The sequence below is a fragment of the Anolis carolinensis genome, chromosome 4 (genome assembly GCF_035594765.1).
Source record: "Anolis carolinensis isolate JA03-04 chromosome 4, rAnoCar3.1.pri, whole genome shotgun sequence".
Classification (NCBI taxonomy): domain Eukaryota; kingdom Metazoa; phylum Chordata; class Lepidosauria; order Squamata; family Dactyloidae; genus Anolis; species Anolis carolinensis.
In genome coordinates this window covers 55257708-55272399 of record NC_085844.1, presented here as the reverse complement: position 1 = coordinate 55272399, position 14692 = coordinate 55257708, and the positions used below count along the sequence as shown (strand labels likewise).

The 14692-nt window shown below is 36.7% G+C and overlaps 1 protein-coding gene across 3 annotated transcripts in view; it reads right to left on the bottom strand.

Moving 5' to 3' along the window:
• Positions 1 to 6888: 6888 nt before the first annotated feature.
• The window catches only part of ss18 (SS18 subunit of BAF chromatin remodeling complex), a 31135-nt gene continuing 23331 nt past the window's right edge, over positions 6889 to 14692 (bottom strand). For all 3 annotated transcript variants that reach the window (XM_003219645.4, XM_008108623.3, XM_008108622.3), the window contains 2 exons: positions 12777 to 12910; positions 6889 to 8486 (listed from right to left, as the gene is read on the bottom strand). In XM_003219645.4, coding sequence (XP_003219693.1) covers positions 8460 to 8486; positions 12777 to 12910 — 161 coding nt within the window. In that variant the 3' untranslated portion in view covers positions 6889 to 8459. The remainder of the gene's footprint in view (positions 8487 to 12776; positions 12911 to 14692) is intronic.

Genomic DNA, 14692 nt, shown 5'->3' with positions numbered 1-14692 from the left:
CTGGAAAACACACAACTCAAAATCATTAGGTCAGGGGTCCCCAAACTTTTTATGCAGAGGGCCAGTCCACAATCCTTCAAACTGTTGAGGGGCCAAATTATCATTTGAAAAAAAATACAAACAAATTCCGATGTACACTACACATGTCTTATTTGTAGTGCAAAAACAACAACAAGAACAATGAAATAACAATGAAAGAGCAATACAATATTTAAAAATAAAAACAATTTTAACCAACATACATTTATCAGTATTTCAATGGGAAGTGTGGGACTGCTTATGGCCAATGAGATAGTCAAGTTAATTAGGATTGTTGTTGTTGTTGTTGTTGTTGTTGTGTGCCTTCAAGTCATTTCAGACTTTGGGCGAGCCTAAGTCTAAAATTTATTTATTTATTTACTATATTTATTTACTACATTTGTATCACACCCTTCTCACCCCAAAGGGGACTCAGAGTGGCTTACAAATTATATGTACATACAATATATTATTAGCATAGCACACTATTAACATTATAGATTACTATATTGAACTATACCACTATACTGTAATATTATTAGTAATATTATTAGTAATATATAATAAATACTATTGTATGGTATTATTATTAGTGTTATATTGCATTACATTATAATATTATTATCAATATTATATGTATATACAATATATTATATTCTAAAACTGAGGGCGGGGGCCAGGTAAATGACCTTGGAGGGCCACATCCGGCCTCCGGGCCTTAGTTTGGGGACCCCTGCATTAGGCAAAGCAAAGATTGACAGTGTAGCTTTCCAGATACGAGGGGCCCCAGCTCCCATAATCCTATCGGCCAGGCCAGCCAATGTTGAAGAATGGTGGGAACTGCACTCCAAGCTTATTTGCCTACCTCTGAGGACCAGGCTTTGCCTACTTCAGCTATTCCAAGCACAGCAAGGACCTTGTCATTCTTACTCATTGTATGGGCATTTAAGCTTCTTGTTGCAGATTACAAACTAAGGAAAACAAATTTTCCTATTGAAATGTACATCAGATTTAGGACCGTTCTCTTTACAATCTGAGACCTGACAAATCATAATTATGATTTGTTATGTCAGTACTAGAGTTGCCAGATGTCCCTTGTTTGATGGTTGTAAATCTTTTCCTTTATAGGACTGCCAGGACTTCCATATTATAAAGAACGTAAGGGATGTGTCCAAAGGTTTTTCATTTGACATAGATTAAATAAGGTGTCAAAAGACAGTTCTGGTGCATTGTATAATTCGCAAATGTTAGTTTCCCAAAGAAACACATGGCTAGTTTAACTGAAATCAATACTTTCATTTGATATTTAGGGAGAACAGAAATCTGTTAAAAGCTGCTTCCTGATAGCCAACCCTGAAAATCATGAATTTTCCATTCTTTATTGCTATTTTGAAAAATTGATGGGACTACTCAGTATGTGAGTCCAATTCCACAGCGATGTGGCTGCTCCTTGTTCACTCAGTTATGAGTTCACTTCTGTCAGCGGGGATGATGGGTAGCAGAGTGAAATCCAAAAAATTCACCATCCCGGTCTTCACCTCCTTCTCTCCAGACTGTTTCCCCGTGTGGAAAACAGCACTGGACAAACTCACTCCAGCAGACGAAGTCCAACTGTTGATTATCTTTATTTACATGATCTATTTACAGAACAGAGCAAATTCAGTCCTTTCCTCCATGAGTGCTTTGCCGAAAGCACTCATGCACACACACAGTGCTCATCGCTGTTCTCCGCTCTACACAGGAAAACACACTCCCTCTACATTCCACAGGAACAAGATAGTAAGTCCCAGTCAAAACACACTTGACCCCATTGGCCCTGTGATACATCAATCATAGCAGACTCTCATTAACTCCATAATTGCTGAATCCAGATTGATTTTAACATTTCACAATACACAATACCCTGACAATTCCCCTCCGAAATGTTCAAATCAATTCTCTACATATACTTTAACACTCTACACATTTGATCAATCTCTCTTGAACTTCCACAAGATAATACATGTATACATACAGTCTTTTTCAATCACATGTAAATTGTTTTGATCACAATATATCAACTCTCTTCTTGCATCTTTATTAACACAATCGATGCCAGAACCATAACTTAATACACTGATGCTTCACTTCATTAATCAATAGTTTTCCCAACCTCTGAAAACTTAATTCATTGTGCCACATAGATTAATTTGATGCTGCCAGACTATATTACAACCACTGCTGGCTTAACCATGGATTTCAATTTCTCTTAAAATCCAATTTCTTAAAACCAATTCATTACATAATCATACTTTTCCATCACAATTATTCACAAAAATGATTTAACTCTCTCTGAACATATATACATATTTCAATTTCCGTTCAGACTAATAAACGGGCACAATGTTTTTGCATCTCTGGCGCTTTGGCAACACCTGTGCCAATTGACAAGTTGGAGACCACTGATCAACTGATTCAATCTTGGTCTCAAGAAGAGATATATCTTCACTTTTTTCTGTCACCTGCTCTTCACTCTCAAGCTTAGGTGATTTTTTCCCTTTACCCCCTCTCTTCTAACCCTTCTGGGGAGTCTGTACTTCCCCATGTTTCACTGGAGTAACCATCTCCTCCTTAATGGTTCGTTGCATATCCTTTTCAACAACAGAACCCCCTCCACCTGAAGCTTTCTGTACATCCGCTTCCTTGGTGGAATTATTATGAAACAACATCTCTCTGAATATAGCAATAGATTCAGCTAAAAATTACTCTATATCCGTTCTCTGTTAAGGTAGCCACACTTAACAAATTAGAACTTAATTCTGGGATGTAAAGTACATTTTCCCAATCCACATTCAAGCAAGGGATGAACACAGTGCCACATTTGTTGAACTTCCTCTCAGTTCCATCAGCCAAAGTCACTGCTGTTCCAGACACATCCCTTCTGTTTTTCAAAAGTTTTAGATTTGTAACAACATGGTGTGTACAACCTGAGTCCAAATACCACTTGTTCTTTTCGGTGATCCTTCCATTCACCACAGCCATAAACACTTGGGGCTTAGTTGTTGTTGACAAATTCCTTGCCCCTCTGTTCCCACGAGAACTTCTAGCCTTGTTGTTTGGGCAACTCCTGGCAAAATGCCCCGGCCTGTTGCAGACAAAACAACGTCGTGTTTTGACCTGATGTACTGCAACCTCCTCACGATTCCCAGGAACACCATCAGGACCAAAGCCGGCCACTTGCACCCCCTCCTGGTCGCACTGCGCCATTGTCTGCTTCTGGGCTTGTTCAAATGCCCTCCGGTCCACTTCTTGGATTCTCCCGCAAACTGAATCCAAAGTTAAATCCTGGACTCTCACATTCTGGAAAGAATGTACCAGAAAGTCCCAATCCTCAGACAAGCTGCACAGCACCAGATAACACTTCTGTGCTTCAGAATATTGTAGGCCTCTCCTCAGCTCCAATCAATAATTGCTTTAGATTGTCCAAATGCATTCTGACATCCTGGCCCTGAACAAGCTTTGCTGAAAACAGCCTCTTAGTCCAAATCATCTGAGACATGCAAGTCTCCCTTTGATGGACATCTCTTAAAGCTTGCCATATCTCCTCAGGAGTGTCCTTGTTTCTCACATGGACAAGTTGGTTTGGTTGAAGGCACAGTATCAAATATGCTTTGGCTTTCCTCCTGTGCTGAGCATTTTGATCTGTTCCATCGAGGGTATTATGCAAATCCTCTGCTTCGAGTAAAGACCGCATCATTACTGACCACTAAGCATAATTTTCGTCAGATAGCTTTTCCATGCTGGAAATGAAGCTTTTTCCAGCCATCTCAGCCATCAAGATTCAACACCCCAAGCTCCCGGTGAATCAGCTGCCTCCATGACCCTCGGTCCCCGAGATTAAGCCGTACTGCCACTTACTCAAGTGCAGACTCAGGCGGTCACAATCTTCTCCTGCAGCTTCACTGGAGCTCTCTTTCAGGTCCCCTCCGTCTCTGGAATCCCTCTCACGGCCGCACAGTTGCTGAAAGCTCACCAGCCATCAGCATCTCCATCCACTGCGCAGCGGAAGCGTGCTGGGCCCATAACCCACTGTCAGCGGAGATGATAGGTAGCAGAGTGAAATCCAAAAAATTCACCATCCTTCACCTCCTTCTTGGTAGCAGAGGATGGTTTCGATCCAGAACTAACTGATTGTCACCTGGTTGCCTACAAAAGTGCATGTTATAATAATCTGATCAGACTGCACTCGTCTTGTTTTTTTCCCTTGTAACTCTTCTTCACGCAGTACAAAATAAATGTTCTAAGCAGTGGTGTCAATGTTGCTACTAAATCAGATTATGTAATTCTAGTTATTCCACACTAGTGGGCCTAGAAAGGAAAGAGGCAGTAGTCAAAGAAAGCTGGTTATGCTTTAGTCCCACAGAAAACAATGGGGCAAGAATTCATTTGAACAGCTGTCTCATTACTCACATATTGAGCAAAAGGTGGCCTTGGATTTACTGTTTTCTCCAATGCAGTTTGTGGAGGGAGACATCTATTTGAGTCTTGGGAGAACATCCATGTTAAGAACAGCAATAATGCTCCAAAATCATTGGTGCTGCCATGGGGAATTGGATCTTTACTTGTCAAATCTGTGATGAATGCAAAATACTTTTCAAAAGATCACCAATGTTCTTTCCCTCAAGGCTGAGATCTGAGCAATCCCAGCTCCTTTATTTATATGTGGCTCTATTGCTTTTCAGCTGAAACATCCTAGATGTGTTAGAATTCATATGCAGAATGAAGAATCTATTTTTGTATGGCACTTTCTACTCTTCATTTCCATGGAAAGGAATAAAAAACTAAAACATAATGACTTAAAATTTTTGCTGATGGCTAGGATTGATGAACACTGGAATTTATCTTCAAAACGGCCCAACAGAGTATGGACAAACTCACTTATGGAGAAATTAACTCGTCAAATTCAAATCTCCAAACGTTTCATATCAATACATACGTGGTATGTGCTCATTATGTATACCTGCATCCATTTCTCTCCCTATGATCCATTTGCTCATCAAAAATTCTAGAATGTTTCTTGATAGCTGTAAAAATACAGTATTTACTTGTGTAATTTCAAGTAAAATCAAGTACATGTTCTTGTTTTTTTTAAAAATTGAAATCTGTGCTGCTGAAGTGGCAAGTGAATTGTCGTCACTTACAAGGAGAAAGTTGCCTGTACAAAGTCTAAATCTTTACAATGAAGAACCTGTAAGAACTATCGTCATTCTTGAACAAAACCTGTGTGCTGCTGCTTGATGGCTACAAGAGGGCTATAGTCTAGGATACTAAACAACTAGAAGACTGGAATTTTGGAGCCTTTGGAAAAGATGTTTCTGAAGGTTTTATTCAGTGGATCCAGAATAATTTTATGATGAGGAATCGGTCCTATCATAGATGGCTCATAGTCACTGCTTCATAGCCAGCATAATTCCATCACAAGGTAATAACTCATAATTTGACCAGATGATATCACCACATCCAGTATATGCTCTTTGTGTTTACTGTCCCTACCTTGACCTTCTAACAAACTGCCATCTCTTAACTTCTTCAGAAATGTGCTTCAGCTCGGTATTATTATTCTTCCTTGCTCCACAGTGGGCAAAAATAAACATGTGTTCAGACAAGCTGCTGAATGACCATTTGTTCACTGACAAAGTGGTTGGCATATTTTCCAGGGAAGCAATAGAGTTGTGAAAGCTGCTAATACCTTATGATAGGTCTACAACCCAAATTGTGGAGGTCATGTGAAAAACGAAATCATGACACAGATCAGCAGTACACTAACATGTTCTACAAATTTTCCCATTAATGCTATCGTTGGAGAAAACTGAAAACAAGAACACAAATCTTTATTTTGGCTATAAAGATTTATAGAGGCAAATTTCATAATTTTCTTTGAATATAATTGCTATATTAATCATTGCCATTAATTGTCTTTATTGTGTAAAAAGCTCAAGATGAGCAATCACTCATGTAAGAAAGTACAACATCGTAGATCTTTCATTTTCTCCTCAAAATTCCTGTTTTACATTTACGAGGCATAGCCATTTTTGGGATATAGGGCATCATACTATTACAATGTTATGGTATTCTCTGTTTGGAATCCATATTTATTTACCTAGAGTACACCCAATTAAATTAATGGGAGTTCGTCACAACTGAGTTACATTTCATTGGATTCAGTAGAAATAATGTAGAATTTAACCCATTGTTTTGGGGTTTTCCTTTGTGTAGGTTTCAGAATACATTAAACAAAGTGCAAATAATCAAAAGGGATCTGTGTTCTAATTTGTTGTTTTAAGACAATATCAGAGGAATAAGGTAATGTCTGTCACCACCAATTAAAAACTTTTATGAAATAGGACCGTTATAAAACAATTAAACCTTGAAAACACACAATTCCCTAGGAGAGAAACCCTAGAGGAAATTCTGCTTATTAAAACTGCAATTTTAGTTTCCATTAAAAATGGGAATAAGACAACAGAAGATCATCTGGAAAGATAAATTATTTCTTAATGTCAGCTGAGCTTATTTTAAATGAGATAACATATCTGTAGTAGGTTGAGTTCTGCACATTTTTTGTCTCAACTCATTTATCTAATTCAGTCATCCTGATTAGCCTCATGGACAATCATTTTCAGAAAGAGTTGTGTAACAAACAGCCTTCATATAAAACAACATGCTGATTACTGAACAGTTAATTCTAATTAACGTGGTTAAGGCAAGAGAATTTTGATAAAGTTCTAAAACACAAATACAATTTGAATACTCTGGATCAGCCACAACAAAACAAGCATCCAAATGAAATACCAACACAATAGCAATCTAATTTAAAAGAGCAAGAGAAAATTAAAATCACAAATAATTTATTCTTCTGTTAGTTGATGGAATACAGTTTTAAATAGCAATGTAGTACACAGTGGTGGAAAATTGGCACAGAACCTAGAAGTGCTTCAGTCATACCAATCCTCCTCACATTTTCAATTTGAGAACTTGATCTTAATATTCAACTAACATAAAAAAGAAATTCATTCTCCATTCAAAATCATGGAGGAATGTGACTTTTGCCGTCTTATTAATTCAGGTTCAGCTATTCCCATTAAAAATATAACAACACATAATAAACAGACATAAGTCTTGAGCTAAATTTAGTTATATCCTTTTAAATATTTACCAACACTGTTTAAAAACATGTATTGTGTGCAACACAGTATTCAATAGCAGGATGGTCTTGAACGGTTGTGTCTTCCATGGTTCTAATGCTGATTCAGATAGTGGCTCCCTCACAGGCAATGCTGTAAGCATTAATATGGTTCACAACAGATTTTGGCATTTTAAAAAAACTGCACTAAAATTTGCCCTTGGTCTCATACTAACCGGTACAAACATGGACACACACAACAAATGCCTCCTTACTTAAAGATATTATCCCCCGGTGTTTAGACAAAGAGTTTTACAAAAGCTTCTATAACTATTTTTGTTACATAGAAATTATGCTACTAAAAGTTAAATACACTTATGAAATAAAATATGTGTTAACCTATCTATAACTTGTTTTTAAATACTTTGTATATGTATGCCAGGTTAAATGAATGCTTTTTTAAATTCCTTGTAACTGCAATCAGAAAAAGATCACAGTTTGAGTTATGTGGAAGCATTACAAGACCGTTACAAATTCAATTACCAAAAATACAGAAAATTGCCACTGCTAGAAACCATTTTGATAAAACAGCTTCACACAAAGAATTTCAAAATTAATTCTTTAGACTAGACTAGACTTTTATTGTCCATGATCATATTTTCATTCAAACAGTCGAGATACAAATTCTTCGTATAAACATCTGTCAAAAATGTATGGTGGGCAACTCTCTTTTTCATATAACATCAAGACCAATACAATGAAGAATTCATCCTATCCCAATCTATGTTCCCTATCTATATGGGTTTATGACCTTGTGTAGTGTACTACCTTGCATATTCCATAGGAAAAAAACATAATATATAAAATATTGCTGCTGTAAAAATTCCCCCTTTCCCCTTACAAAAGAATCTGTGGAAAAATATTAAATTCCCTTAACCTTCATAAACATACAATGCTGTTCACACATTTCAGTCTGTAACAGTTTGTTTGATATCCGATTCTAAGCTCACTGCAAAATTGTTTGTGAGTGTATTTTCTGTCCAATATTGCCATCTAGAGTACAGATGCAAAAATATTTTTAAAGGATTATCACTTTTGTGTATAACTAACGCAGAAAAGCAATCTACTGCAAAACAGCCATTTATCAACCATGTGGCATTATTGTCTTGTTTCCAAAACTAGACTGAATTGAAGATTATCTTCAAAAGGTGATATCCACAGTGCTGAAGTAACCATACAGCGGCTAACTGGTACTGGTTGTGGTACTGAATATATTTTTTCATTGTTGATAGTTTCCATACTGCCCCTACAAATGAATAGAAAGAGTAAATAGAATGTGGTTTCCTTATTTTCCCCAAATAAAACCAACATGTAGGTCTTAAATCTGGCAGTCATCAAGATTATACACATTCTTGAAGTTTTATTTCTTTTAGAGTCTATAGCATTTATTTATTTCATACCTCAGGATACACTTCTTTGCTTCAACAAATGAGTTACTCTGTCACTTTTCTTCAATACTGGAAATTAATATTAGAATTCTAAAAAGTGCTCTCTAACTTCCAATGTAATTATTGAATACATCAGAATTTTTATCTTGTACTTTTATGACAGTGTTACAAGTGTTTGGAATTAAAATAAAGCTTATGATTAAAATATGTAAGTATAAGATGTAACAAAACAAATACTAGATTAAAAGTAGCTGAACTCATCAGACAGAAATGTCATGCAATATAGCTTAGTAAGAACACTATCCCTAAGCTTGTTAATGAGTCTGTTTTAACAATAGTCCTAAGTTAGGTGTTCAAAATAATTCTTAAAGGCAAAAACTATACACTGGAAAAATATGTTAACTGTCCAATTTTTTGGAATATTCTGCACAGTGCCGGAATGCCAAAAGGGAGAGTCTAAACAAATTCAACAAGACATACCTAGTATTCACTCCATAGTAAACAGGAATCCTACTTTGAGTTGCTAATCACATCAACAAAACATGTATATGACCCTTTTGCCCAATGCGAGGAAAATGGCAGCTTTCGCACACTGGGGACCGAGTTATACAAAGATCTGCAGCCAGGGTGGTAACGGGACCTGTTATCAGGGAGCACACTACACAGCTCCTGAGACAGCTCCACTGGCTGCCTATCCATTTCCAGGCCCAATTCAAGGTGTTGGTTTTCATCTATAAAGCCCTATGTGGCTTCAATCCAATCTACCTGGAACACCGTGTCCCCCTTTACACTCCTGTTTGAGACTTGAGGTCCAGCGAGGAGACCCTAATTTCCACTCAGTCCCGTTCGAAAATGCGTTTATGCAAAACGATAGAAGGCTCCTTCTCAGGGGCAGCTCCAGCATTGTGGAACTCTCTCCCGGAGGAACTAATATCAGCCCTATTCCTCCTAAGCTTCAGGAAGGAGGTAAAGACCTTTCATTTCAAGAAGGCCTTTAACTAAGACATTTGCTATAGGAATGGGTTGAGTTTTAAGGTTTACCACTATTTATTGAAGGGGAGGTTTTTATTCTATATGTATTTTAGTATGTTGTAACTTTTACATTTTATGTTTTATTGTTGATATTGTGTGTTTTATAGGCTGTAAACTGTTTTGGGTCCAGCTGTGGAGAAAGACGGGGCAGAAATATAATAAATAAATAAATAATTCTCATTAAAGAGTACAGCCTCTATACAATTTGTGCCCTCGTACATTGTCTTGAAGAGCTGACTAGAACTACTGGTAAGCTACAACCCTATTGCTTACCCAACATCAATGTAGTAACTGTATTCTAAACTAATATTTACAACATACTGCAAAAACCTACTCTGGAAGTCAGCATTTATATACCTTTATGTGGTAATAATACCAAATATTAAGATTAAGGGCTAAATCATATTTTCTAAGACAAATAAACAGTATTTTTTTTAAAAAAATGTACATTAAAAAAAGGATAAGCTTCATTATTATATGCATACCTTTACAAGACCTTTAGATTTCCACAGCCCCAATGGAAAATACTGAAATTCATATATGATGATTCATATTATAAAGATACATGTTAATTACTCCCCTAGTGAACTGGAGGTCCACCTGCAAAATCTGAGACTGCTTCTGAAAACTTCAGTTTTAAAAGCTGTTTGTCATGTGTTTTTAGGGGTTGCTGTTAGGAAACTAAATCCCAAATCTCTCAGAAGTATAGAACATATCTGAATCCTGGTCATGGTTTTTAGAATGCAAAATGTCTTTAATTATCCATAAAAAGGTAGGATAAAAAATCCTGCTGATCCTGCTCTGCATTCTATTCACTCCCTGGTCCTATGATACTCTGATGTACAAGTCTTTACCTATTCCTTATGATTGGCCATGTCTACCTCAAAGCCCTGATTAGTGGTATTTGATTCCTTGATGGAAAATATTGATTGGATTTGTAACTTTATCCATTTTAATTGAACTGTTTTGGGTTTTGTCTTATGATGTTGTTTTATTATGTTTACTATGTTCAACTTGTTCTATGATGTTTTTGATGACTGTTTTTATTATTATTATTATTATTATTATTATTATTATTATTATTATTATTATTATTACTACTACTACTACTACTACTACTACTACTATTGAAAACCTGGATGTTCCAGTGTGCTTTTGAAAATTGTTAGTCCTTGTTCATGAATGCCCACCGCTATTTACCAATAAGGTTGTACTCAGCACTTTATCCTAGCCCTGGTCCTATATTCTGCTTTTGCGCAAGTCTATGCCCAGCCCTCTCTAGTCTAATCATGCCCTAGTCCTGGTTCTGTTTGCTAAGTTTGGTTCATTTTACTTTTAATAAAGATTTTATACCCTGCTATGTTTTTAATTGTTTTAATTGGATTGTTTATATGCTATTATGTTTTTAACTGTGTTTTAGTTGCTGTATTTTTTTGTATGTCCTGGGCTTGGTCCCGATTGTAAGCCACCCCCCGAGTCCCTTCGGGGAGATAGTTTGCAGGGTATAAAAATAAAGTTATGATGATTATTATAATTATAAAAATATAAAAGAAATTCCCACAATTACAACCGTCTTTCAAAATAATATTGTTAAGCAGCCTATAATATTTTTCATATCCCAAGTGAGTGGAATTGATCTATTTCCTGTTGTAGCCCTCTGTGGAACCAAACACCTGCCCAAGAGTACTTCCCAGCCCTATGGAACAAGATGCATATGGGACTGCAGGTAGGAAGATCCCAATTGTGTGGGAGGAATGGGATCCAGGAGAAATACACCACTAGATATAATACTTTTAAGTTCCGGAGTCCAAATATTTCAATATACAAAAATCTGCCCTCTTCTGAATTTACTTTATGTTAGATCTAACATTCCAGTAGTGAAAAAAATACCAGAATTGTTGTTAGCACTTGTGTAACTACTAATAGAACAACTAGTATATAAAACCACTAATCTGTTGAAGCGGTAATAAGCTGTACAATGTTTTGTGGTGCGTTTAAAAACAAGGATTTTTTTGACCCAGGTATCTATTTAATCAGATTTTATGCAAAAGCCAAATCATTATAAAACCACTATTGTTTAATGCAACAGAGATTTTTTCCTGACCTTTGCTATAACAGACCGATCGGTTACACCTCTAAAAAAATATTTCACTGAATAATCAGTTCCATTTCCAAATTTAGAGAAGAAAATAATGCACCAAGCAGTGTAAAATAATCCTTAAGTATAACATGATGTTTTGGTGCTTAATTTGTAAAATCATAACCTAATTTGATGTTTAATAGGCTTTTCCTTAATCTCTCCTTATTATCCAACATATTCACTTATCCAACATTCTGCCGGCCCGTTTACGTTGGATAAGCGAGACTTTACTGTATGTAGATGTGAGCCTTCTCCCTGTTGCCATAAGGTATTGCTACAAAGGACAATCAGAGTTCATATACAATTCCACTATTACACTGCCATCCCTCCAGTTGAGAAGCTCAGCATACAATATAGTGGCTTGACTTTTAGTGGGCCTGAATGTCCAAAATGTGCATTAGTACATGTATGAGCTGTGGTCAGAAAAGGAGACCTCGGCACTGTATACTTTTCATTTCAGGATCCGACTAGCAGAAACTAGGCACCCAGCCTTACTACTCTAGTCGCAAGGATAGGGGTGGAGCTGAAAAAACTCAGTAAACACTAATATTATCAGAATAGCCCTGGAATATCACTGGTTTTTGCTTTATCTCTCAACAACTGTTTATAAGCAAATCGATATACTAAAGTATCCAAAAACTGAAACCATAGGATACACATATTTGATGCCTGGTTCTCTTTATTTCATATTTTTGGCTGTTAGATATGAGTATCTATAACCAGATGTATATGCTGATTTTGTCAAATGGATGCTGCTTAAAGGATTGTAAGAGTTGTAGACGAAAGCAAACAGTGCATTCTATGTCTATAAGTATTTTATTTATTTATTTATTTATTTTCCAAACTTATATGCCGCCACTCCCCTAAGGCTCGGAGCGGCTTACAAGAACCGGCTAAAATCAACAATTTAAAGTATGTATACAAAATTCAAAAACTCACAAACTAGAATACTAGAAACTAACATTCAAAAAGGTACCTGATCATATCCATAAGGCCTCTGTTGTGGTGGCTGTGGGGGCCCAGGCTGTGCAGGTCTATACCCTCCATACTGTTGGCCTTGTCCTTGAGGATAATTGGAATACTGAGGTCCTGGGGCACTTTGTGATGGACCTGAAATATTTATGAATGTATATTTCAGCAAATCAAACATTAAAGCAACAAAATCAGATATAAATAAATAATATATAATAGAACCAATACCCCCTCCCTGAAGAAGAAGACATTTATACTACAGTACTTTTAAAACAAAACCAGAATATGTTGTCGAAGGCTTTCATGGCCGGAATCACAGGGTGGTTGTATGTTTTCTGGGCTGTATGTCCATGTTCCATAAGTATTCTCTCCTGACGTTTTGCCCACATCTATGGCAGGCATCCTCAGAGGATGCCTGCCATAGATGTGGGCAAAACGTCAGGAGAGAATACTTCTGGAACATGGCCATATAGCCCGGAAAACATACAACCAGCCTGAAATCCAGAATACTTACCTCTCTTGCTTTACAAATGGGATCACTTTTTAAAACAGAGTTCATAGTTCAAAGCCTTGGCTTTAACAAGGACAAATTATAATTACCATATTTTTCTAATACTCAAATTTGGTAAATTAACTGTTGTTTTTTGCCTTCTGGAAGGCAGGCAGTGTGTATTTGTATGCATTTTAGAAGTAAGTAAAATAACTCTTTAACTCTCCCTTTCCAAGCAGCACACTTGCTTGATGGTATCATCTTTCTTCTAAAATTAAAGGGGAAACACTAAAACATAGCTACTAGGAATTAGTTGACATATTTGAAATTTCCTGTAATAGGTTTGTGAAATCCAATTTGAATTTAAAAAAGCTATACATATCTAAAAAGAGTAGGGAAATTCTCACATATAACCAAGCCTATTTATGAAAATAAAATTGATTTGGAAGTATGCTTAGGTCATGGATTTATGAGACAATACAGTGGATGCACAAAGCAATACATTTGTCATCTTATTATACAATTCACATGCTCTTTGCCCCACATAGATAATGCTGCCTGCTGATTATATTGGTTCAGGACATCAGTTTAACAACCTTTTCTCAGACATAGTACTATTAAGAAAAAGATTCCTCAAGAGCAAATGTCTTTAAGAAACTGCTTGAAAACCAATTTGAATGTCTTGTCAGCTCCAAAATTCCAACTAGGGCTCTATCCCCTGTCTAAACATTCCATATTTCCTAGCTTGTAATTCAGAAGCCAGGAATTGTATTTGTAAGACTAAAATCAAGCTTAAAAAAGAGTATTAGCCAAATTCAAAACAAACCTTGTCAAGCAAGTGAAGAAACTTTTCTTTTCGTGTCAGGAGCGACTTGAGAAACTGCAAGTCGCTCCTGGTGTAAGAGAATTGGGTGTCTGCAAGGACATTGCCTAGGGGACGCCCAGATGTTTTGATGTTTTTACCATCCTTGTGTGAGGCTTCTCTCATGTCCCCGCATGGGGCTGGGAGCTCATCTGAGTTCTCTCCAGGTTGGATTCAAACTGGCAACCTTCAGATCAGCAACCCAACCTTCAAGTTATCAGTCCTGCCAGCACAAGGGTTTAACACACTGCACCATACAGGTGCAGAACTTGATCCCTTTGTCTGACTTGTGTTTTGGAGGACATCATTTTAGTTGGTTTATCACTGTATCCTGATGCATTCCAACTCGCTGGAAGTTAATAAAAAAACTCTAAAATCCAGTATCCATGCTTTGTGAATGTTTCAACTTTTTTTTACTTTGAACAACAGACACTAAAGTTACTTTAGAACTTCTTTTGGAGTCCAATCTGTTTAAAAAATGCACTGGCATTTACAATTGTAGGAAGAGAGGAAAATGAAGCTCAAGAAACAAAAGATGAAAGATCCATTCACCAGACAGAAGCAACTT